Source organism: Miniopterus schreibersii (assembly GCF_964146895.1).
Source record: "Miniopterus schreibersii genome assembly, chromosome: 17".
Lineage (NCBI taxonomy): Eukaryota > Metazoa > Chordata > Mammalia > Chiroptera > Miniopteridae > Miniopterus > Miniopterus schreibersii.
In genome coordinates this window covers 7,100,742-7,127,323 of record NC_138117.1, presented here as the reverse complement: position 1 = coordinate 7,127,323, position 26,582 = coordinate 7,100,742, and the positions used below count along the sequence as shown (strand labels likewise).

Below are 26,582 nucleotides of genomic sequence, written 5' to 3'. Positions count from 1 at the left end.
AAAAGTGCTTCTGTTAATAACTTCATACTGAATTAGGTTCTTCCTCCTGATAAAGGGCTGGTTAGAAGTGCCTTCAATAAACTGCCTGAGCAGTGATTGAACATATTTTCAGTGTTTACATCAACCTAAGGAGGTAAGCATGAACGTACAAATGAATTGTCCAAACATCATTTGATTAATGTAGAAATTTACCTAAAGTGTGGCTTTGTTCGTGTCAAGATACCTTAGATTAAATATAAGGGAAGTATTTCACATTACCTCTTAAAGTTAAAAATATATATATTACTGGATTGTTATGACTGTGACATGAAGTTTCTCTTAATTACTAACTTTTGTTAGTATTTATGTGCCGGGCACTATGTCAGATGCTTTACATGTATTATATTTCATTTTATCCTATGAGATAAATCCTATTACCATCCTCCTAGGAAAACAGACACAAGTTAAAGAACTTGCTCAAGGTTGCACAGCTAATGAGCCTGACGTGAGGCTCGTCCCCAGGCATCTGGGGCGCGCAGCCTTACACACCGGGCTGTGGAAGGTATGATCATAGGCAGGTGGGTTTACTGACGGTTCTCATCGCCCAGTTCCAATGTGGGGTGCGGGGGGGTGTTCACACCCAGAAGCGCTGTTGACACTAGCTGGTGTCCTCCGATGTAACAGCCCTGACGCTGTCCCTGGGCTCAGCGTCAGCTTCCACAGGTGAAGGGCTCGTCTCCCACGACCCCCTCCAGGTGCCGGCCGCACATCAGTGGTTCCCAGACCCCTTCCGTGTGCGGGTCAGGAGGCGGAGCTCGCGTCCTCCCCGGGCCAGGGCGCCTCCCGAGCCCCGCGTGCTCCCCGCGGCCCCCCAGCCCCGCCGTGTGTGCTCCGTGCGGCTTCCTCAGGGGCCAGTGGTGACTGATGCCACCTCCAGGCCCCCTTCCCTGGCAGCGGGGTGGGGGCCTTGAAGTTCCACCCCTGGCATCCTCGGCACCAGCCCCACGTGGGGCGCGCTCCCGAACGGCCTCTTTCACAACGAAGGGCGCCTTCGTCACGTTCCTCGCGGAGGACACCCCGAGGGTTTTCGGAAGCGGGGCCAGACGCCACCTCCTTCGTTATGAATCAGTGCCCCCGGGCTCTGAACGATGGACGCCTTGCCTTACAGCGGCAGCGCGGGAAGACCCGGCACCTCGCTGGACCCCGCCCCGCGAGCCGCGGCCAGCGCACCCCGCGTCCCACGGGATGTCCGGGGTGAGGCCGCTCCTGCGGTCCCGGAGCGGAGCGGAGGGGGCGGGCGACACCCGGCCCCGCCCCGCGCCCGGCCCTGAGCTCGGGCCCCAGCGTGCGCGGGCCACGCGCGGCTCCCTCACCGGGCGGCGAGGCCGGGCGGCCACCGCGGGGCGAGCGGACGCGGGAAACGCTGACCACCTGCGGGCCCCGCCTCGCCGCCCCCCCCCAGGTGTATTTCACTTCGATAGACGGGGTGGGGGAACCGCGACGGGACCCGCGCCTCCCCGTCCCGCGCCCTCTGCGACGCCTGGGGGGCGGCGGGCTGGGAGCGCCCACAGCAACTCCCCCAACCAGTGCTTCGCAAGGGGCCACGTGACGCTCTTATGAGGAAGGAATTACTCATTTTTTATTTTTGTAAATTGATATTTTAGAGATGGAGGAAGGGGGGAGAGGGAGGGAGAGAGAAAAAAACTGATGAGACGTCGGCTGCCTACAGTACCGGCCGCGGCCAGGGTTTGAACCCAGAACCGAGGTGTGTGCGCTGCCCAGGAGCGGGCCGGGCGCGATCGTGCTACAGACGGGAAGGCGGCGGCCCGGGAACTGGCCCCCGGCCCGGGAACTGGCCCCCGGGTCGGGAACTGCCCCAAGCCCGGGAACGGCCCCCGGCTCGGGAACTGCCCCAAGCCCGGGAACGGCCCCCGGCTCGGGAACTGCCCCAAGCCCGGGAACGGGCCCCGGCGGCACAGGGGACACAGGGGACACAGCTCACGCCCCGCCCGGCCCCGACAGTCTGAGGACGTGAATTAAACGTCGAGTTTTAGCTCTCGGTTTATTTGCCATGTGGCCTGTGACAAACGCTCCGACGTCTTTAAAACTCGGTTTTCTCACAGAATTTAAAGCCAATATATGTAAAACATTTCGCTCCGCACTTGGCTGCTAGGAGCTGCCCCAGAGGGGTAACGGCCCCACCCTGGGGCCGGGGCCGGAAGGCGCCTCCGGCGGTTCACAGCTGAGCTTTGGGTCCTTCGCTTCCTCGCGGCTCCGCGCTGCCTCACGGCACCTCTTGCCTCATTTTTTTTTTTTTTAAAGTGCGTCAAACTTTCCGTCCTGCTGCAGACGTCTTTAGGGTTCCCTTGGGAGACGGGCGTTGGGTGCGACCTCGGGTGGCCGCCGCCCGCTGCCTCCCCGGTGGGTAACCTCAGTTATCCCGAGTGAGGTCCTCCATCCGCAACACGAGGGACGCTGCTGTCGCGACCTCACGGTTGAGTGGCTTCAACGCTACGGAAAGCTCAGTTCGCCGGGACAGGCGTTTTCCTAAAGCGCCGCGGCCGCCTGGCCGTCGGGCGCCGCTACCCCGCGCACGCGCACTGCGCCCGCCGCCTCCCGGCGCACGCAGCACCGGCGGCTTTGCCTCGTTAGCCGAGCGCGGCGGCCGGGTTTGGTTTCTCCACCGACAGTGTGGCTGTGCCCCCGCCGCCACCTGGCAGCCTCTCGGGACGGGTCGAGCAGCGCGACGTACCGTGTTCCCGAGGCACGGCGACAGCAGCTGGGGACTCGCGACCTGGGGAGGCGACCTGGCAGGCGCGGCACCTCGGGTACCAGGGCAGTAGAGCCTCCAGCCGCCTCGGAGCGCGGGCCCGAAAGCCGCCGGCCGAACGCCTCAGGCCGCAGGCGGGGAACGAGGCCCGGCGGGCTCCGCGCGAGCTCCTCCGCCCCGCGGGCGGGAGGCGGGGCCCTGAGGCAGGGAGGCGGGGCCTGCAGGCTCAGGGAGAGTCGTCATTGGGCGGGCGAGACAGCGGGGGCGGGGCCGAGGAGCGGGGCGGGGCCTGCGGGCGCGGGAGGGCGGGCTCAGCCGGCGGACTGACCCCTCCGTCCCGTCTTTGTAGGAGGCGGCCTGAAGCGGCGGCCGCGGCGCTCGCGAGTCTGCGCGATGGGCGACCCCGAAAGGCCGGAGCTCGATGAGGTAAACGTTGCTACGGCCTTTTCTGCGGTCCCACAGTCACCCCGGCCTCTGGGGCGCGGGCTGCGGCGCGGGCTCGCCGGGCGCAGGAGCGCTGTAGGAAACGCTGCCCGTTGCCGTTCGAAACGCCGTGTAGGCCGGGCCAGGAGCCCTCGCCGCAGCCTGGTTTCGTCTTTTAAAGCTGCCCCGGAGGCCGTCCCCGGGGAGGGGCGAGGCGAGAGCCGGGTTTCTGCTCCACTGCTCCGGACCGGGGCCAGCCAAGGGCAACGCTCTGCGGCTTCAGGCCAGGGCGAGGCGCACCCCCTCCTCCGCTCTCCTCCTGCCCTTCCCTTTTCTGGGGCCCTGGCCGGGGAAACTGAGGCAAGGAGCTAGGGCTGGCGTATCTACGGAAGTGCGTGCCATCTGTGGGGTGGGTAAAAGGAATCGGAGGACGCCTGTGGAAACTGGCACAGGTAGGCGGGGTGCAGGTGACAGGTTCAGGGACGACTGGAAATCTCCCTAACAGTCAAAGCAGCAGTTCAGGAGGCCAGTGTTGCTCAGACCTGGCTACTTAGTTGTGAGTCTTCGGAATGTAACTTTCTTCATTTATACAGTAGAAGCGATACTGCCCCCGCAGAGCATTAAGTAAAATGCTTAGTGCAAAGCACTACTGCAGTTAGGGATGCTTCATAAAACCTAAGTTAACGCGTTCCTCCACTCTGCTTCTGCATTAATAAAAGTACATAATGACAGTAAAGAAACCAAGATTCATTCGGTTTGTAGGGTAGTTCACGTTGTTGCTCTATAATTTTCGTACCCTGTTATTTTGCAAATACTTCTAAACCATTTGTTTCGCTTCAACCTGCTGCAGCGTGCAGTTTCTTTGATTTAATAGTTTCAGCTCACAGAGAATTAAACTTAGCCCTACGTTTCTTTAGACAGTTGTAGATTCCAGATTTGGGGTTTTATTTTAGTTTGATTTTGTAAACATTTAGTAACTAAGTAACAAATTGTAAATATTTCTCAAACTTTTCCTTCCGTTTTGAAGCAAATACATTTAGTACTGATTTCCCCACTTGAATAAGACAAGTCGCATGTTTCTTTTTGTGCTGATGGCACCAGCAATCATTCAGGCTGAAGACCTGGAAGTTAGTTTTTATTTACTATCCCTATCTCAGTGATCCACACCCACAAAGACAGAAGCAGAACTTTAGATCCAGAATGAATGTTAGTGAGCATATGGTCTGAAAGTTTTAAACTTGAGATACAAGGATGCCGTAAGTACTAGATTTGAGGTGCATCATGGGCCACCTGCATCAGAATCACCTGGAATACTTTGTAAAAAAAATATAAATTACTGGACCTACTACACCCAGTAATCAATTTTGATCATGAATCAAAAGCTCTTGGGATGGAAGAGGTGGTGGAATGTCGCTAAGGAATGTCTCTGCAAATTTTCAGATTCTCATCGCCTCACACCTAGTTGTCTCTCTACCTCCAGTCTTACCTGCTATCCAATCCTGCCAAGTTAACCCATCATTAAACCAGTGCCTCCATGTCACTCCCTCCAAATAAAAACTCCCCAAAGGGTCTCATTTCCCGCCAAAAAATGCCCAACTTCTCTGACTGGCAAAGCCCTGTTCAAGCAGCTTTTTCATGCTAACTGCAGTATCTTAATTCAGGTTGTCATTTCCATCTCTGAACTTGACACCATAGTTACTACCAAAATCTAGCTGCTGTTTTTTGTCATTCGTGGATATCCGATTAATCTTCCTAATGCCGTTCCTATTCATGTTAATTGCTACTCAGGAATTTTCCATGACTATCCATAGGAATGACTTTCAAATTGTGCTGCACAAGAATGCCAGCACCTGGAGGCTGGGAGCAAGTGGGGAGAATTAGAATCTGAGCCTCCCAGTCCTCCAGATGTCTGAAGTTCTTTGGCCCACGAAATTCCTAACCTCATAGACTGATATCCAGAGTGTGGATCCTTTACCAAATTCCTCCCTGTCTCGGCTGTTGACCCTTTGGCCAAATCAGATCACTTCTGCCATTGCTTTACATCCACTTCAGCCGGTTTTAATCCCAGCTGGCTCCTCTCCTATCATCTTCCTTTTCTCTGGGCTTCGTCCTCAGGCTCGCTGCTGCTCTCCAAGATTTCCCTGGATAATCAAAACCCTCCCCAGGGCGATTCCTAATGGCATCATTACCCTGTTAGGGAGGGAGTGGAGATCGTGCCTCTGCCTACCCTAGTGTTATGTTTTCAGCTACCCACTGAATATCTTGAAATGGAACCCATTATCTTTTTTATTGACCAAATTGACTTTTTAAAGACTTTTGTGTTTGCAACTTTTTATTTTTGTTGTGGCTTGTGTTGGTGGGAGGGGTTAATTCAAATGAAATGTTTGCTAAACATCTAATTAGAGAAGCAACAGTTTTTGTCTGATTTATTCAGTTGTCCTCCAGGTGCTGAGCATTTTCTATGTGTTTTAAATCATTTTCTTTTGTGTTTCTACTGCTGAGATCCTATTTTGGGCAAGAGATGGGGAGTGCAGTAATTTTCAAGTTGTTCTCTCCGCCTCCAATTTCTCTTCTAACCACATTTCTATAAAAGTGATCTTAAAACACAGACCTGATTATGCTTCTCACCTGCTTAAAAACTTTCAGCAGCTACCAGTAGTCTGCATGATAGAGGCCAGATGCCAGTGTTATATATCAAAGCAGATCACTTTGACTTGCTCCAAATTTTTTTTAAGTCAACATCTTAATATTCATTTAATATGCAAAATAGACATACCCACCTTAACCTCCGATAAAGCCTAGAGATGGAGTACAGATTTTAAAAGGTGAAAGTTAAGTGTTTTTTCATTTGTTTCATCAAAATGATGACACTGAGGTAAAGTATCAAAACAGTTGTATCAAAACGGCTATAGGGAAACAGCTGTGGCAAAATTCATGTATATTTGCATTGAAGGCCCTCCCGTGGCTTTAACACCTGGGCTTATTTTCCAAAAAAAAACTAAAAGTGCAGCACTGATTAAATCCACTTTTGCCTATTTTATTAGTGTAATTTTTAAAGTTAATATGTGAACTACTACTTATAAAATCAATTAATGGAATAATAAAGCTGTTTTGATGAACCTGTTGCTTTGAATTGGGGTGTACTCGATAATTGAAGATTTATATCAAACTTAGCAAACAGTTTCTTTGCATATTTATCAAAGTTCTCTTAATCAATTTACTGCTAGCCAGCCTATGGATTTATCAACCCATAGGCTTTTAGGATGCATTTAGGCTGCTCTCTGATGCATTCCCATAATTCTGAGTTTTACCTTACTAGGATCAGTTATCTTTATTTCTAGTCCTATTTATATACCAGTTGTATTTATAGTTATTGTAATTTAAATATTATGTAAACTAATAGTATGTGAGTATGAAAAGAAATTGTCTCTATGAAAATTTGAAAGTTTGGGAAACCCAATAAAAATGAGTTATTAAAAACAAATTCTGTAGAATTAGATATAAACAAACAAATAAAAAAGAGATTGGTGAGATTTATAAAAGAGGTAAGGATTCTGTACTCAAATTGTTCTGTCTTAAGTATGTTAACGCTAGAAAGCATAGGTGATGCATTATAGTGTGTTTATGTCAGAAAGACTTGGGACTCCAGTCAGTGAGCCAGATTAACAACAACAAAAAGCTTTGGCTTTATAAAAGATGATTAGCAAATAAGTGTAAATTATATGTTTTAAGTCAAATTCTTTTCTTATGATTTCTTACTTTAGCCAATTTTCAACGACCAGTTTGCGTCACTTTGAATAAGAGTGCTTCTACTGTATTCTTGGTACTATTAGTAGCATTGTTTCTTCCTTTTTGGGGGACAGGGGAAGGGTTCAAAATTTTTTTGGTTTATGCCTAAAAAATAAATACAAATGGTTACAGGGTAATTTTTAATTTTTGCTGCGGTTTTTTGTTTGTTTTATTACTATTTTTTTTAACTGCCTGTCTTTTAGTCTAATGTTATTCTTCAGTTAAGCAGAGATAGCTAGAGAAACTTTCATCTGAGGTTATTCCCCCCCAACAAAAAAAAAGAAAACTGACAACCTGGAAACACAAGTTCATGCACTGGTGGTTTCCTTTCTGTACAGTAGAAAACAATTTTGTTATTTTTATTACTATTTTAAAAGGTTAAAAACATTTAAAACTGAAGTTTTATCTAATGTTTGTGACAGAGAGGACAGAGGCACCACAGTTCTTCAGAGCACATTTGGAAAACACATTTGGGAAGCGCTCTCTACCTTCTTTCTGGTTTCGTCTCCTCCCATTGTCCCCACATGCCATGAAGTCCAGACTTACAGAGTTTCTTCCAGTTTTAAAAAAATGTTACATGCTCTTAGGCTTTTTTTTTCTTTCTTCCTACATTGCTTTCTCTTCTAAAATATGGCTTCCTAACCTAGGTCCACAGAGAATACGGTGGAGAGTCTAGAGCTTTAGAATGTGTGACCCTCCTGGCTTTGCATTAACGTGTGTGGACTTTTCTAAGCATCATGAAAATAAGCAATATGTCATCTCTACCTCAGTTCAAAGGTTTATGTTGGTTAAGTCTCCTTTATTCACATTGTAAAATCCCTCATACTACCCTCCTAATCCAGCTTCTTCTCTTAACAATCCACATATTATCAGGATGGAACAGGAAGAACAAATGTACACACATGATTTTCATTCTGATTTGAAGGTACAGGTCTTGAGCAGTTTTCATAGATCCTGATGCTGATCAAATATTTGTCAGCATTTAAAAACCCCATTCAGGACCAGGGTGCTTGGTGCCAAAGGGTTGCTGCTTATGATGTCCTTCTCAACTTTCAGTGGGGCCCACATAGCAGATAGAGTGAAGGTAAAGAATTCCAGCTCTGTACCCCAGTGACAAAATATGTTTAAGAAAGAAAAAGAAAAGAGAAATGCAGAATCGTATCAAAAACCTATATATGATGATAAAAGCACAATCTAGAAGAACTATGTGGGGCAAGACAAGTTGAAATATCTGTTGACTGCAGACTTCTTCCTTTTCAATTGGGCTTTAAGTTCGAAGCTTTTCCAAGAGTTCTTTATTTCATGAATGAAAGTTTCCTAAAGGCCGTCATAGAAGGTAGTGAGTGACCAAATAATTAACCACTATAATAGTTCTTTTATCAGTTCTTTGAATATAGAGGTAGCCTTTAAAAGACCAACTAGAAGCATCCCAACAGTTAATAACACAGTAATAATTTAAAAAGTGTATAGCACTTGAGAGTGTGCAGAGTACACATTACTTTGAAATAAGTATGGCAAGTATCTTTGATTTACAGATGATGATGCTCAGATAAAATGACTTGCCTGAAAACATGAATAATACTATGCACTTACTGTAAACGGACACGATTTTGTACTATAATGGACAGTCTGGAATAATATAGGGTCATTTGGTTCATGTCAGGTTCTACTGTAGCGGTGGCAATTTCCGAAGTGCTGATTTTCAGTCTTATTTTTATTGTCTCATTCTGTGAAATATGCCCCCTCAACAACATGCTGCATGGTTTCAATATGTATAGTAATTTTAACCTGGTAAAAGGGAATGCTCATGCATTTTGAGAAAGTATTACTCTGTGGATTTTGAATAAAGAGTAAATGTCTACACAAAATGGGCGTTTGTGCTTTAATTTTCAAAGAGGTTATCTTCAGATACCAACGAAAATGAAGAGCCACTCCTGAGAAAGAGTTCTCGCCGCTATGTCATCTTTCCGATCCAGTACCCTGATATTTGGAAAATGTATAAACAGGCTCAGGCATCCTTCTGGACAGCAGAAGAGGTAAGCGGCATCACCTTAATCAGCAACCATGATCCATGTTGCAGTGTTCACATCTTGTTATAAGACATCGAAAAATTTTAACTTATATTGTAAGATGCGTTGAATAAAATCACTTATATAAGATAATGTTTGAAATTACTGAGATTAAATACAGTGTTGGCCAATGTTTGGTTTTTAGTGGCTAGAAACATGTTTCCTACCACAAAAGTGGCATCTTAGTCTTCCAGATTTTTACTTCCAGGATATTTTAGTACGTTTTTATTTTTAAACAGACTTTTGGTTTGCTGTGATCAAACTAGTCTTTACTTATGGTCAGCAGAATAAGTAAAATTGCAGCTATAGCCATAAAAAGAAAGTGAAGGCCTTAGGGACCCTGCTTTCAAATGAGAGACTTGTCTGATTGTACAGGAGGAGCTGTCACATGAAGCACTGACCACTAGGCAGTGCACTCACTTCAGAATTCACAGTGCTCCTCCCAGTCCTGCCCTGTTCTCAGCCACAGCAAACCTGCCCCAGCTGCTCCAGCAGACAGGACAGCTGTAGAATGCTTTCTGTTAGTGGCATTTTCCACCTTGGAAATGAGTTGAACACAACAAATTAGAAAATACTTGCTGGTTTGGTAAGGACATTTGGTCATGCAAGTGGTTGCTCTGTAGTTTAACCTAACACAAAAATAGCCATTTTCTTCATCTTTGCGTATGATGGATGATACCTGCATAGCACTCTGGCTCTCTGTGTATGTCTATCTGTCTGTCTGTCTGTCTATCTATCAATCGATCAGTCAATCGTGTGTGTGTGTGTGTGTGTGTGTATGTATATATTTGGATAGACATAGTTGGACCTATCTGCCTATTTTTCATGAGATTGATTCTGTAAATGTAAATACATGCTGTTAAGAATGCAGGTTCTGGAGCAGACAAATCCTGGGTCTACCACTTAACTCACTCTGGAACTGAAGTTGCTTAACCTCTGTGTGTATTGTCATTGGTATATTGAGCTAATAGTACCTGGTTCTTTGGGTTGTTATGAGGACTAATGAGATAAATCTTATTAATGAAATTAATGCCATGTTTAGAATGTTACTTGGCACTTAGTTAGCACCAAATAAATGTAAGCTATTATTTTCTCAGAATGGGGGAGATTTGCACTAGAAATCAGAAGCACCAATTTTTGAAGCTTCTGTCATGACTTTTACCCACTTACTCAGCTTTGTTATATTGTATTGTTATATCATTAACATCTTTGTTAAATTTAACATATAGAGCAAAGCAAAACAATACCCCAGCATTTTCAAATTGGGTCAGAGTGCTTGGCACACCTGACTGTTACTGTTTGTGGTTTTAAAGGTTTTTTTTGTTAGATATAGTTAAGAGAACAAGGGGAGTATACAGGTGGCTTTTTCATTTATTGGGTTAAAAAGGTACTTGCGATGCTTGAGTTTCTTGAAATTCATTTGAAAATTATATGCATCTTTTAGCAAATGTAATATATATTGTGTTATGACTAAGAAACACTAATTTGAAAAATTATACAGGATGGGGCAAAAAGTAGGTTTATAGTTGTGAATACATGAAAGTTTATTCTTATTTATTAATTATTGTATTTTCCATATGAACAGCTGTAAAACGACTTTTGCCCTGCCCTGTAATATACAGGTTTGTAGGCAGCTTTTAGGAAGATTCAATTACGTATTTTGAAGGGAAGTCAAACACATTTAGTTCCACATATTTTTCATTTAAAAAAATTATGTAAGTTATAATTTAATCTTTAGACTTTGTTTTTTCGGTGGTTTAGCTTTATTCCTAAATATGGCTAATCATCAAAAACCTTGATTCAGAAGACAAAGTTCTGGGATTTGTTTTTGTTTTTTTAAATGCTACCCAGGGAATTCTGACAACTAGTAGTTTGGAATCAATATTTAGATGCTAAATTGGAGAATTTACTCAAATAAGGTAAAGCTGTACAGAAAGGTTTACGTTGGGAATGGAAAATGACCCATGTAGTATAAATTGGTTTTCAACATAGGAATTTTTTTGGGGGGTGGTGGTGAATACAAACATTCAGTCTGTAGCAGTGATACTAAAATTTTCTCCTTTTTAAACATTTTCTTGCTAATGAGATGTCTCTCCTTAACTTTGAGGTGGAAGTTAGTTTTCCAAACATTTTGAGAAGAATTCAACTTCAAGTTAAAATTTTGAAAATCTTTTTGTTTTAGGTTGACTTATCAAAGGATCTCCCTCACTGGAACAAGCTTAAAGAAGATGAGAGGTATTTTATCTCTCGCATCTTAGCCTTTTTTGCAGCCAGTGATGGAATTGTGAATGAAAATTTGGTAAGATTTCTGTTTTATTTTACTTTTGTTCCCATTCAGCAGTTAAACGATGGTAATGGCAGTAAGTTAATTAGACGGAACCTAAAAAATTATGTTTTGGAAATGAACTAGATGAAGCTTATTTCTTGAATATGTTTTTCTGATAAAGTGTCAGAGGAAAGGATACATTTCTCTTTGACCAGCAAAATATCATTACATCAACAACCTTGTGCCAATCAAAACTACTTAAAATGCATAAACATGAGTTTGATTTTTACCCTTAGATGTGAACCCTAATGAAGAACCTGCACCTTAATAACCCTTCTGGAGCTCTGTAACAGAGCTCTGGGTTCTGACTCCCCATATTTAAACCTGTATTGTGGTTGGCCAGAAGGCGTGTTTTCTTTAAAGAGAATAGAGAGAGGTGAACTTTCATCATGAACTGGAAGAAGGGCTTCAGTAGGTCTACTGTTTGCTGTTGGAGAAACAAAATGATTTATGTTCAATTCTACAAAGTGAAATAATTATTTTTTGGTAGATGTTCTACAGTTTATTTGGTGCTATAGTCAGTATCTCCACCTAACAGGTCAAATAATTTAATTGCTTAAGAATACATTATGCAACATATTTACTGTGGTGGGTTTACGAACAGTACTGCTTAAAATAATCCATAATCCTGTCTGACCTGTTAGTGGCATGACAGGCAATTTTTAAGTGATAATTCTGACATCCAGATTCTGATTTATGGTGTTTAATGAGAGCCCACAGAATTGGATATATTTGTTTCCCTTATTTTTCATAGGTGGAACGATTTAGTCAGGAGGTGCAGGTTCCAGAAGCTCGCTGTTTCTATGGCTTTCAAATTCTCATCGAGAATGTTCACTCAGAGATGTACAGTTTGCTAATAGACACTTACATCAGAGATCCCAAGGAAAGGTATCACCGCTGGGATTTTACTTACAAAGTTTTATATTGCTTGATTATGTTAAGAGCAGAATTTACTCTGAAACTAAATGTTAGGGAAATACTATTCAAATATGGAAGTTTAGGAGGATAGTGTTTTCTATTATTCTATAATGTGGTTAAAAAAAAAAAGAACTTGTATAGAACCTGTTACTCTGTGGAGCACATTCTGCTTAGCAATTGAATATTTGAATTTAGTTTTGTATCAGACCAGATCGAAACCACTAACTTGAGTTTTAACTTTTATATTTTATGGATATGCAAAAATACAGAAAAATTACAGGTTTGGTAGTAGACCAGAGAGTTGCAATTATTATCTCTGATTAGCCAATGAACATTTATTTTGATTAAGAAAAACAAGTGAATAACTTTGCCATTAATTCTTTTGTTTTTACAGGGAATTTTTATTTAATGCAATTGAAACAATGCCATATGTTAAGAAGAAAGCAGATTGGGCCTTGCAATGGATAGCAGATAGAAAATCTACTTTTGGTATGTAGCTTTAATTTATATATATATCAGACTTGCCTTGGGTGATATAGTACTATTTTACCTGGTGTAACTGTCTAAAAGTCTCAGTGTGCACCTTTAGTAGAATCTTTCTTTCTACTAATTACTTAGAAACTAGGATTAAAATAACCTAAAGCTGCCTTGGCCAGTTGGCTCAGGTGGTTGGAGCACTGTCCCGTGCACCAAAAGGTGGCAGGTTCTATTCCCAGTCAGAGCACATGCCCGGGTTGCGGGTTCATCCCCAGTTGGGGCAAGATTGATGTTTCTCTCTCTCTTCCTTTCTCTAAAATCAATACAGTTCTTTAAAAAAATAATAATAAAATTAAAACAATCTAAAACTGTATCCTGTTTAATAAATTGAAAGCTTAAGATGTCAGTGTATAACAACAGGTAAATAAGTGAGTCACAGAATCTAACAAGAGTCTTAAAGCAAGTTTATATCTGCTTTTTAGGAATGTTTATTTTAGGAGTTTAAAGCAAGTCAAAGTTTTTACATTTTTCAGGGAACAAATATGTAGTTTCTGAAAAACTAAAGATTAGTGCACTAAACTAGGGCAAGGAGCAGTTTGCCAGAACAGGCTTATTTTTCACCCTTCTGGATGTGCTGAGGTCCAATAACTAACTGCTTAAAGGAAGTGATTGACATTGCATCTTATACGTAGTAGTGCTCAGTAAATCTTTTTAAAATTTAATTAAAATATTCAGGTAATTCATTTGAATAGCTCTAAATATCTGTCTCAGTCTTATCTGTTTTGTAATTGGTGGTCTTTACTTTCTGACTTTATTTAAAATGTGGGGAAGCATGTCTCAAAATTTTTTATGTCAGGACTCCTTTGTACTATTAAAAATTATTGAGGACTCCAAGGTGCTTTTATTCATGTGGGCTATTGATATTTCCATATTAGATATTAAAACCAAGAAACTTTCAACATATTTATTAATGCATTTTTAAATGAGAGTAACCTGTTAGATTCTAACATATAGTTATGAAAAAACACTGTATTTTGCAGAAAAGAATTAGTGAGAATGGCATAGATTTTAATTTTTGCAAATCTTTATAATGTCCAACTGAGTAGAAAACAGCTGAATTATATCTGCCTCTGTATTCATTTGTTGCAGAATGCTGTTTTAGTTGAAGTATGCAAAGAAAATCTGCCCTCATTCAGATACGTAGTTAGAAAAGGGAGGAGTATTTTACCAGGCTTTTCAGATTATTATGGAAATGCTAAACACCAGTATACACTCATGAGAGAATGGTTATAAAAAAAAAGTCCATTAGTTTTATTATGAAAATAGTTTTGACCCCGTAGACCTCCTTGGTGTATGAATTCCCAGCAACCCCAGGACCACACATTGAGAATTGGTGATGTAGTGTAAGGTATGGCAAGCTTATAGTGTGTTAGGGAAGAAACATGTTTGCATTGCCCTCAGTTCATTTGGAGAATGAGAAAAGCAGCAGTTCTCAATGTGCATAAAAATCACCCGAGAATTTGTGGAAAAGCCCTGCAGAATCCTGGTCCTCACCTGAGTGACGTAGGAGACCCAGGTTGAATTGAGGAATCTGCATTTTATATACCGTTGATTCGCTCATAAGTGGTTTGAAAGGCACATTTGGAGAAGCATTGGCTTTAGAGCAAAAAAGAAGGAAATTCCAAGGTGTTCAATATGCACTGAAAATATTAGGATGGATAGATCCTGATGGAAAATGAAGAACAGGCTCCTGGAAGCCATGTATGCTGTGACACTGCCAAAGAAAGCAACCTAAGAATAGAAAATAAATGAGGGTGGCAGTCACCATGTGGCATCAGGGGCTCCATTTAAATTTTCCATATTGCTTATTCTCAAGGCACACTCCATTTAGATTCTGAGTCAGGGTCTCAGTGGAAAGAAGATGGTCTAAAATGATGTAGGGGGTGGAATGGGCGGTGGGAAAGGAAAAAGTGAAGAACACATTGATGGCTCTCGTCTTTAGGAGAGGGGCTAAGAGACAGGAAAGCGTCGTCTCGCTTCACCAGACACCTGCACTTCCCGTCAGCCAGCTGGGGCAGTGCAGTTTTATAAGCTAATTGCCACCTGCACCGTTAGTGTCTGTAGCTTGGTGAAGCCGGCTTTGGGCTTTGCTGGTATTTTCGGTGACCTTGATGACTTTTGCACCTAGTAGGGCCCAGTAGAGCAACTGTTCTTTCCTCACATCCAGACTCTTCTAATTCTTTACATTTAGCTAAAGAGAACCTCATAACAATCCTTCAAAAAGCATTAGTTTGTTTGAAAGTTGATATGTTATAAGGAGATTCAATTCCTGTAAAGCTAAAAATTCTTAATTACATATTGCTTAGTTTTTTACAAATTGAGATATACTACTTAATTTTAAAAAATATCTTTAAAGGACTTTAAGACATTAAATATATAAATTCATCCTTAATATATGTAATGAAATTTCAAACATCAAAAAGCCTGTAGTTATACAACCTTAGTGCATTGCACCATAGAGGTCAGCTGCATCTTTAAAATACGTCCTACTTTCTCTAAAACAGATCATGAAGCCTTCGCATTCATTATAGCTTTTAGAAGAAATGTTTTGGAAGTCTCTTTTTAGTTCACATCTGTTCATGAAAATTTGTAAAATTTACCCCTTATGATCCTTTAATCCTCTCCAAGAAGAATAGCCTCCTGTAACTCTAGCTGCTACGATTTTCACTCTTTGGCATTCACATGAATACACAGAATAGTTAAAATAATTTTATTTTTATTCACAGTGCTTATGTTAAATTAGTCTCATTCCCGTACAGATAAATAAATGTCCATGTGACATCACCTTTATGTCAGTGAAAAATATCAATTACAACTATTCATTACCTTATTAATAGTAAGTGGAAATACAGTAATCTGTGTTAAACTAATGATAAATTTCCATCTTAAAAATATGACTAAAGACCCGTTTTTGTTTCAAAAGAGTCAGCAGAACATAGTGATTATTATTATTATATATTTTGAGATTTAATTATAGCATATTTAATATATACCAAACTAAAGAGACTTCTTTTGTTAATTCCTTCTACACAGTATGTACTCAAGTACTTATTTAATTTATATTTATTCTGCCATTTTTTCAAAGTGACTTTTTAAATTGTGTCTATGAAAATAAGATCCTATAAAAGTGTTTCTGGTATTTCGGGCTAATAATAGACAAATATTTGATATAGTTGATCTATCTGATTTGGTTTGTTTATGTTAATCATGGGTAAGAACAAGGGCATACCAAAGCACTATTTAGAGACACCCAGAACTGTTGAAGCCTAGTCGCCTTTCTCTTAGAAATTAAATATTACAATTACCTTTGGGAAGTTATAAATATTTATTCAGTTTCTGCATCAACTTTTAGCAATTTCTCTAATGTCTTTTATCATCTAGTGCTTACATAGTCCCCATTGATTCAGATCAGGACACATTTATTAAGTGCCTGCTATTGTGTTTTTGGTCATGCAGCAAGTACTGGGATACAAGCTACAGTGTCATCTATGGTCTGTAGTTGCCTTTATTTCATGGTCTTATAGAACAAACTCTTCTCCCCAGGCAGACTTATAGATAAATATTTCTCCCGAGCATGCAATATGGTGGCATAAGGGGCTTGAGAATGACCTTCTTTTGGGTTAGACCTATAATCATCCCCTAGAGATAGTGTTGCAGATATGCTGCCACTAGAGACATTTCAGGAGATGGGCTTCTGCAAAGTCCTTGCCGAACAGTGAGGAACCTTTGAAATTGGGCCTTATATGTTTAGCAGAGGACAGTATTTTTCCTATGTGATGGGACATTTTATCTGATAGACATATTTATAATTTTCAGCTGGATTTATCTGCGTTTTCTCTAATTGCAGATGCAGGGCAGTGATTTTTGAAATGTTTATAGCTAATCTGTGAGATACCTTAGGTTTCTAAACATATAAACCTCAGTGACCTTTCTTCCCCCAGCCACAAAGAGGGAGACATTTGTCATAAAAGCTGTCTTCCACTCTCCACTCTGAGAGAGACACACATGCACACACACTTACTGAACTCACAGGCACGCGTGGTGCACAGATAAATCACCTTTTTTTTTAAAGTATAAAAGGCTCTCCTTTGTCTGCATACCAAGACCTATAGGTGAGTTCAGTGTCTAACATAGGATTTGAAGTAGATGTACCTTTCTGCACCTTTCTGCTATAGGAGGTGGAGGTGGCGGATTTCTTCCTCTAAAGACTCTGGTTATTGCACTAACTTGTTGATTTTGTTTTTGGACAGAAGAATTGTGGTATTGTTATAAAAAATATGTAAAAGAGCATGTGTGTGTGTGATTGTGTAGCTTAAAAATGTCTGCAATATATATTTCAGAAAATGAAACTTTTTTTGTCTCTCAGGGGAAAGGGTGGTGGCCTTTGCTGCTGTAGAAGGAGTTTTCTTCTCGGGATCGTTTGCTGCTATATTCTGGTTAAAGAAAAGAGGTCTTATGCCTGGACTCACCTTTTCCAATGAACTCATCAGCAGAGATGAAGTAAGGAGTGAAGTATTCTTCTAGTTATATTTGTATTCATACTTGGTGTTCATTTCTTTTTCTTTCCCCTGGAAAATGCTTATGGTGACACAAGGATCCTAGTAATTAAAAGCTCCTCAGTCTCCTCTGCTCATCCTTAAATATTATATCCTGGTTCCCATCATGGCCTCTCTCACTGTACATGACCTCCTGGATGATTTATTCCCATGGAATCAGCTACCATCCAGATGCTCAAAACAACCAAAACTTTATCTTTAGCCCATATATTTTTTTCTGAGCTCCAAACCTGTTGAATTTGCTAGATGGTTTCTCCTGGAAGGCGAAATCAAACTCATCATCCTTCTCCCAAGATTTGTTCTTCCTTCTGTTTTCCATATCTTACTGAGGGTCTTTAACTTACATCCAGTCCTTTAAATTTGAAATCTGGGAGTCATTTTAGATGGTTTATTTTCTTTTTCACACATACCCAGACAATAACTAAATCTTATCTCCCTCTGCCTGCGGTACCTTTTCCATCTTTCCTACCAATTTTTTCACCAGGTTAGGGAAGTTTTCTCCCATTATTTCTTCAAACAGGTTCTCTAACCCTTGCTTACTTTTGACCTCTTCTGGCATTCCTATGATGCAAATATTGTTATGTCTCATGTTGTCCTACAGTTCCCTTAGATTGTCCTCCTGTTTTTTAATTGTTTTTCTTTTTGGATCTCTGATTGAATGATTTTTTTCTATCCTGGGCACCTTTCTCAATTCTGGTGGTCTGGGCAGGGAAGCCCAGCCTGGAGTTAGGCCCCAGAATCCTCAGTGGGAACCCCCCACAACTGAGATCTCCCTCCGGACCTTCAGCTGCTGCCTGTGGGAGCCCATTCAGCGCTCTTGTGCCTCCACACTTCCTACCCGTCTCTGTGTGGTCTCCCCTTTTTCTCCTTGGTTATGAGGGTGCTCTCCAGCCTGTCTTCAGTTGTAGTTGATTATTCAGGGTGGTTTTTCTATAGTTTAGTCATAGTTCCAGTTTGGTCCTGGGAATGTCAGTGTAGCTTCCACTCAGTCTGCCACCATCTTTAATCTCCCCCTACCAATTTTTTAATTTGTTGATTAGCTTCTTACAAGTTGCAACTCAGAACTTTCCTGACCCAATTAGGTAAAATTGACCACTCTTTCCTTTATGTGTCTCTTTGAAACCGAAATTGTCCCTGTCTTACAGTCCATAACATATATTGTACTTCTTTTCTCTCTCCTTGGCTAGACTCTAAGCTCCTAGAGTGCAAAATCCTTGTCATTTATCTTTCTGTTCTCAATACTTAGCCCATTACAGCAATTCAGTTCACATTTATTGACTATATTAATCCTAGTTCCCCAGCTTATTTCTAAGTGACCTTGTTAAGTTACTTTACTTCTCTGAGACTCAGTATCTTCAACTAAATCTAAACAGGGTTTTGTTAAAATACTATTAAACAGTATGTGTGAGTACTTTTTAAGTGTCATAAAATACTTTGTAAATCAACAAAAATCAACTTTTTGTTGATTTACCCCTTTAAATTTCTAATAATTTTTATTATAAATGTCATATGTAATTATTATAGAGAATTAAGAGAATAAAATCACTCAATCTCAACACACAGAGATAACCACTTTTAATATTTCATTGTATTCTTTATTGGTGATTTTCTGCATTTGAAACTATGTAGATATACACAGACATTCTATTTTTACAGTTTGAGATACTCTGCTATCTTTGTAGTTTTGTGAGCTATTATTTTTTCACTTAGCAGAATATTGTGAGCATTTTTCTACGACATTAAGCATTTTTTATAAACAGTAATTTTGTTAGATATGTAATATTCTAATGAGTAGTACTATTTGACTATTCTATAGTTAGAAATTTAGGTTGTTTCCAGACTTCTTGTTTATTTGCTTTGCTATAATGCAAAATGCATATCTTTGTATATAAGCTTTGTCCTAAATTCATAATATTTTCCTTAGTTAGATTTCCTGGAGGTAGAATTGTTAGATTATAAGGTATAAACATTTTAACGGTCATTCACACTTGTTTGTACATTTCTTCACAGAAATTTTATATCAGTATTCATCCTTACCTAGCAACATAGGAACATGTCTTTTATTGTTGTTAGTTAATTCTTCTTTAATATTGATGAACTAAGATTTGCTGGCACTGAAATATTTTTTATAGGTTATTATAATTTGCATTTTAATGAGATTTGAAGAAAAGAAGTCCCTGGCCCTTTTAACCTTTCTTCCATCTTCCAGAGGTTACGTGTTATATCCCTAGAACCTATTCTGTATGATGCCTGACATGTCACTGTGTGAAAATAGCTGATAAAATGTTTTTTTGACATTGGTATTATTCTTCTGTTTTAGGGGCTTCACTGTGACTTTGCTTGCCTGATGTTTCGATACTTGGTAAATAAGCCTTCAGAAGAAAGGGCCAGGGAGATCATTGTTAATGCTGTTAAAATCGAGCAGGTGAGCAGGGAAGCTTACATATGGTTAGCATTTCTCTCTCTCAAGTTTGTACCATTATATTATTAGGTTGATTCATATGAAACTGCCATTTTGTAGGTCAAAATAAACATCTGCAATTTTATATGGTCAATCTGACAGTACCAATAGGAAATGTAGTACAATTATTATGTCAGTTTATAATTTGGTTTATAAGTAAGTATTACATATTAAGGTTTCATGTATATAAAATCTGTTTAAGGGCTGTTTTTCTGTTTTATCAACTCATCAAATTCTGTGCTGTGACAAATGGCACAGAATTTGTATTTTTAGGCTATGGGCTGCCAGAGAGTGGCGATGGCTTCTTGCGTGTCTTGAACTCTCAAAACCCAGCAGGGACCTAGCTCAAAGAAGGCACCAGATGCTTAGAGAGTGAATGAGTAAATGAGTTAGTGAGTAAATAGTAAAACTTAATTTATAGCATGTAGCGACCTATGACTAGAAAGATCTGGATGCTCCACTTAGGATGTGTTTTTATCATTTGAAAGAACTAGTTTAAAAGTAAAACAAATTTAAAAAAAATACTGCATAGTTAAACAGCCATACTTTTCATATTGGGAAGGGGAAAAGGCATAAAATACATTTTGGTGTCTTTAATCATTTTGAGAACTAAATCCAGATAGTTAATGTTTTTCCCCCCCCTCTATTAACATGTTACCACTGTCTTTTTTATTTATTTATTTAAATATATCTTTATTGATTTTAGAGAGAGAGGAAGAGAGAGGGAGGGGGAGAGAGAGAGAGAGAGAAACATCAATGATGAGAGAGAGTCATTGATCGGCTGCCTTCTGCACATCCCCGACTGGGGATCAAGCCCTGGGCATGTGCCCTGACCGAGAATCGAAGCTCGATCTCCTGGATCCTAGCTCATTGCTCAACTGCTGAGCTACACCCAGCTGGGCACCACTGTCTTTTAATATACTTGGAGTTCAGTCTCTCTCCCAACCCTCAGATCCAATCCTGTTTCTTTCTCATTTTCGTTAATTTTGTTTTTTCTCTTTTGCAACGTCCTTCCATAATCATGTTCCCCACAATGATTATCTTTGATGAATATTTTTCTAGATATTTCAGAACAAAGTATCTCCTTTTTTCTATTGAGAAAGTATATGAATTCAGGTCCTAGATGCGCTGCTTTTAAAAATACCAGTAATTTGTCCTGGCCTGGCAGCTGAGCCGGTTAGAGCATCATCCCAATATGCCAAGGTTGCAGGTTCAATTCCTGGTCAGGGCACATACAAGAATCAACCAGTGAATCCATAAATAAGTGGAACAACAAATTGATGTTTCTCTCTCTTCTTCTCTCTCTAAAATCAATCAAATAAAAATTAAAAGTACCAGTAATTTGATAATTAGTTTCAATTTATTTTGACTATTTGAAGATGTGAAATAATGTGAACAGTAAACATCCCAAACATTTTTAAACGAATGGACATTGTTTGCCATGTTGAGAGAATTTAACCTAGTGTACTTTCCTTGGACAAGATTAGTGACTTAGAAGATGAATAAAACTAAAACCATCTTTTTATTTGGAAGATCCATACTTATTTCTTGTTCTGTCTTTGTACTGTATTCTGTTCTTGTTTTTTTCTCAGAAGTTCTTAACAGAAGCCTTGCCCGTTGGCCTCATTGGAATGAATTCTGTTTTGATGAAACAGTATATTGAGTTTGTAGCTGACAGATTACTTGTGGAACTTGGATTCTCAAAAGTAAGAGTTTTAAAATGTATTGTTACTAAGCTAAAATGTTATTGTCAAGTAAGGCCACTAAAATATTATATTTCAACTGAAAGCATTTGTAACATACTAGTTTACTTTTAAAATGTCCGTGACAGAGCCTTGTTTTGCATGAAAAATTGGCTTTGCAAAATCCTTTGAAACTTAAAATGAAATTCATTAACAGAAGGAGGAGGCTGATAAATCTTGGAACTAATAAGCTCAATAAATCAGATTATTTTTATTGATTTCAGAGAGAGGAAGGGATAGAAACATCAATGATGAGAGAGAGTCATTGATTGGCTGCCTCCTGCAGGCCCCCCCGCTGGGGATTGAGCCAGCAACCAAGCATGTGCCCAGACCGGGAATCGAACCGAGATCTCCTGGATCATAGGTTGATGCTGACCCGCTGAGCCACGCCGGCCGGGCTAAATCAGTTTATTTTTAAGTAATTGCATTTAATATGCATATATGTGTTTTACCCTCGTATAAATCTCCATTTGCCTTTGTTGTAATTTTTGGGTTAATACTTATAACATTATTAACTAGGACATAGTTACTATGAAGACATTAACTGTCATAATTTACTCTTTGAACTCAGTTGTCTTTAAGTTATTCTGTCATTTTGTTTGTCAAAGATAATGTACCTGAGTTTCATAAAGAGGTGTGCTTTTCACATGACTTACAGATGGAAGCTGCAGCCACACTACCTGGGTTTGAATCCTGGTTCCACTGCTTTCTAGCTATGTGACCTTAGTCACATTTTAGTTGGTTGGTATTAAATCTTACATTTCCTGAAAAAAACTTCTTTTCCCTTTCCACTTCCTAGAATACCAGAGATGCTAGTGTAGTTTCCTGAAGAGGCTAGTAGGTGATCTTAGTCACCTGAGCATTTATCAGTTTTGAGGGCCTCCAGGTCCTTAGGGAATAGTGTGATCCTGGGTGTGCCTAGACAGATGCTGGGAGACCTGAACTCTGTGTTAGTTGTCTGTTGCTTCTTATGGGATATAATTTGGCTTCTTCAGAATGTCTAATATTTCTTTTTTTCCCCAGTTTTTTCAGGCAGAAAATCCCTTTGATTTTATGGAAAACATTTCTTTAGAAGGGAAAACAAATTTCTTTGAGAAACGAGTTTCAGAGTATCAGCGTTTTGCAGTGATGGCGGAAAACACAGATAATGTCTTCACCTTGGATGCAGATTTTTGAAACCCTTCCCTTATTTAAACTTACTGGTAAATAGCAGTCTATTTTTCTCTGCTTAAAAAAATAAAACAAAACAAAAACAAAAACACCCCAAACAAAACCCTTTTAAAGTATCTCCTTTAAGGAGTTTCCTCAAAAGGAAATTCAAAACCAAATAATAATCCATTAGGATCTATATGAATACACTCTAACTTTCCAGTTTCACAACCAGAGTGTGACCTAAATCCTTTTGTTTTGTTACCAGAATACAAGATGGCATTATGTAGTGATTAATAGCTTGAGGTGAGATGTCAGATATGAATTTGAGATTCTTTCCTTACACTTTGTGTGACACTTGGCAAGTCACTTAATCGCTTTCAATCTCAGTGTACTTATTTTTAAAATGAATGTAATAGCCCTGGCTGGTGTGGCTCAGTTGGTTGGAGCGTTGTCCTGTTAACCAAAAGTTGGTGGGTTTGATTCCTGTTCAGGGCACATACGTGAATTGTGTGTTCGATCCCTGGTCAGGGCACATGCAGGAGGCAACTGATCGATATTTCTCTCTCACATCGGTTTCTCTCTCCTTCTCTCTCCCTTCCTCTCTGTAAAATCAATAAAAAATAAATAAAATAAGTGCAATAGTAGGTCTTAAATTCATAGACATGACATGAGGATTAAGGCACAAAATAAGTGCTTAGTCAGTACTACCACCACTACTGCTATTACTACTGATTATTATTATTGATAGTGTTAATTGCAGTGATATTGTGATAAAATGTTCTGATCTCAAAGTAATTGTGATTCTAGATCCTAAGATCTAGAGCTAGATCTTTGTATTTTTAATGTTTGAGGAAGGATATAAAGATTTCCTAAAAATTATAATTCTCATTCATTTGAGAGTAACTTCTTTGAATTCCTCAGTATGTAGTAAAGGAAATTTAGTTCTTAGTTGCTTTGGGCAGGATACTTATGGAGTGGAATCCAGGAGGTTATCATGGTAGTTGGCCTTGTGAGCAAAATGATTCTGCTCCTTCAGAAATTAAAAAGGGTAACTCTTGCCAGACATCACCCTGGAATGTTTAAAACTAGGTGAATTAGCTAAAACAGCATTTCCCAAAGAGCATTCTAAGAGCTATTATGGACCCTCTAGGTATTTTGTGGGGAAAAGGGATTCTGTGGACGCATGAGTTTGGGAAATGCTGTGCAGTCCATTCCTCTTTACAGTGTACACTCAGTAAATCAAAGACTGAGAAATTCTGCAGTACGTATACTTGCTTCCGTCTGCATATTCCAAACTTATTTACGCAGAAGTGTTTTTTGTTAACATCTAATCTGACTAGTGTTTTCAGAACACGGTTTGGAAAAAGCTGGCCTGGAACCATTTTATATGTAGAAGGGCTTGTGGACTAAGCCAAGGAGAACCTGGTGGGGTTATGACACCATTTCAAATTTGTGCAAGCTGAGTAATGTACTGTGATTGGGATCGGCTGTGTTTCTTTAATACTCTTATAACTCTTTTATGCTGTTGTGAGATGTAGTTCTTTTAATGGAACTGTGCATGCCCACGATAGCAGATGGTGAGGGAGACAGAGGTCTCTACGAGGAGACCAAGGAAAGGCCAGGAGCCAAGCTCTCTGAGAAGGCTGTCCCTCTTTCCTGTAAGGAAGTGTCAGAGGTAGCCTGAGCCCCAGCAAGCAGTGGGGTCCCCCACTCACAGCATACCACTTTATAAATTCTGGAAGCTCAAATTTAGAGATTTTCTCTTTGTATAAATTTGTGCTCCATTCATGACACAACTATCTAAGTGATTAAAACAGGGAGTTCTCAAGTGGATGGAAAAAGAAATGGCTATAACCTTATTTGTTAGAGAGGATAATATTAGAAACTTGAGATATTTGGCCTACGATAATACCATTTATTTGTTCAGTGCTTCGTAGTTTGCCAAGTGGTTTTACATCACCTCATTTGATCTCACAACAGTGTTATGAGCTTGACAGAGCAGCTAGTATTGAAATTTTGCCAACAGAAAGAGTGAGGCTCAGAGAAGTTAAATGACTTGATCAAGGTCTGTTCATAGTCACTATCCCTACAAAGTGATTTTTTTTAAAGGCCATCATATTTCTTGAATCTAGTCCTTTGTCAGCCATCTCGATTTGATTTTGCCTACTTCCCCATTAAAATATTATATACTTCAATTAAGGTATCATGCACATTAATTAAAGTATCAAAGTATCATAAACATCTTAGCTATATTCGGGTAAATGTTGAAATATGTTTACTGCCATACAAAAACTTAAATTTAAAATTGATAATATCTCTAATGATGTCAGAATAAAAGAAAAATAGTCCATATGTACAGTCTCTATTTGTTTTGAATCCAAATTTTTCTCATAGATAATGACAGGTGCCTTAATATGAAGCTTATTTATAGTAGCAATAAATCTTAACTACTGAGATGAAGAAATTTTAATATTGACATACCGAGTTTTTAATATACTGGTGTATTACATTCAGTAGTCTGTACCCTTTCCCAGGCCTCCAGGTTGCATGTTTGTTTATTATGTTTAGTACTTTGGTTCTTAGTTTTTAAGGAATCAAGAAGTTGTGGCATTTCTTTTTAATATTATCTCGCAGGTAAAGAAAAAATCAGAGTATGTTTATAATTTTTTAACAGCACATATATTTAAGTCATTGCTATAGTAGTTAAAGTTTATTTAGGAATATAAAAACTGGTAGTTCTATGATATATTGCATTTGTTAAATATATTTCATTGTAGTATGTAGAATCATATCTTGGAAGGATTTGGGAAGACAGTTTGATCCAGTGCTTTCAGACAGGGCTGTTTTGCTGTTCAATTATATACAACAATGAACAGTTATTAATACAATGTAAGCTTACCCCAGTCATGTCTTTATGTGTGAAATTTTTACAGTTGTCTCATTTTGGAACATCCACATTTTCTGCTTTTGCCATTTTGTTTTCATTTGTTCATTTAAAAAGTGATTATTGAAAAAGACAGCAGCTTGCATATTTTAAAAATATATTATTTAATTGTCAGAACCTTGCATTTCACATATAAATATGCTAGCATCACTGTCATAGAATTCCAAGATTGCATTTGTGCAGATTAAGCTGAGGGCTAAATGCCACTAACTGGTTTTCAGTGATAAAGAAAGCTGCTGATGGGCTGTGTGAGAGCCATTTTAGTTCTTTGATCAGGTCTTAGGTTTTTGAACTAAGTTCACTGAACTGGTAGCCAACTCAGGAACTCGTCTTCACGAGAATCTTCGTAAGTAGTGTAGAAGTGAAATCTGTGTATCTTTGTTTTCAGTCGTCTGCTCCTTCTTAGGCAGCTACAGGTGTGAAGGGGGGAGTCTGACATTCCTGAGGCTCTAGGGAGAAAGGATTTAAGCTTTTGAATTTTAGGCTTCATTCTGTTAAAGAAAATCTAGGTGAAAATGGAAGGCTAGAGAATGATTTTTTTTATATAGATAAAAATGTAATAACTCAGTCTTTTGCTAAGTTCACAAGATTCTTAACTCATGCACTTGACTCTGTTTTATAACTATGTTTTGATTTTTTCTAATGTTTGGTCATTTAGCAGAGTTATTTGGGATCTACTGTGTATTGAGAGCTTTATGAGGTGTGGTGTACCTACATATTTTTTGCTAAAACACATTATGGTGAATCAAGACAACCCTGCATATATGGAATCTGTGTGTTTTTCCCCCCAAAGAAATGAGTTGTTTTATTTTGTTTTAGTTTAGTATGTTGAAATAAACTGTATCATAGCTACATCATTTGTGTATGCCCTTTTTGAGTAAGGGTGTTTCTTTTTAAGTGCAGGCGCTACCCTAAT

At 39.9% G+C, this 26,582-nt stretch overlaps 1 protein-coding gene across 2 annotated transcripts; it reads left to right on the top strand.

Moving 5' to 3' along the window:
- Positions 1-2,562: 2,562 nt before the first annotated feature.
- Positions 2,563-26,521, top strand: RRM2B (ribonucleotide reductase regulatory TP53 inducible subunit M2B). Of its 2 annotated transcripts, XM_081117007.1 has the most exons (10): positions 2,563-2,807; positions 3,099-3,175; positions 8,857-8,997; positions 11,213-11,329; positions 12,111-12,244; positions 12,669-12,763; positions 17,178-17,311; positions 19,688-19,792; positions 21,421-21,534; positions 22,594-26,521. In XM_081117007.1, exons 2-10 carry the CDS (start codon positions 3,143-3,145, stop codon positions 22,744-22,746), a joined length of 1,026 nt encoding a protein of 341 aa, XP_080973133.1. In that variant the 5' UTR covers positions 2,563-2,807; positions 3,099-3,142; the 3' UTR covers positions 22,747-26,521. The 2 variants fall into 2 exon arrangements, with proteins under 2 accessions (XP_080973133.1, XP_080973132.1); XM_081117006.1 differs by lacking the exon at positions 2,563-2,807 and having other exon boundaries at positions 3,095-3,175; positions 8,870-8,997; positions 22,594-26,519.
- The last annotated feature ends 61 nt before the right edge of the window (positions 26,522-26,582 follow it).

Excerpts from the sequence above, each read along its gene's own strand:
- RRM2B (XM_081117007.1), top strand. The coding sequence starts at position 3,143 with ATGGGCGACCCCGAAAGGCCGGAGCTCGATGAG. Across the intron at positions 12,764-17,177 it reads AGATAGAAAATCTACTTTTG|GGGAAAGGGTGGTGGCCTTT; the intron begins GTATGTAGCTTT and ends TTTGTCTCTCAG. Across the intron at positions 21,535-22,593 it reads TGGAACTTGGATTCTCAAAA|TTTTTTCAGGCAGAAAATCC; the intron begins GTAAGAGTTTTA and ends TTTTTTCCCCAG.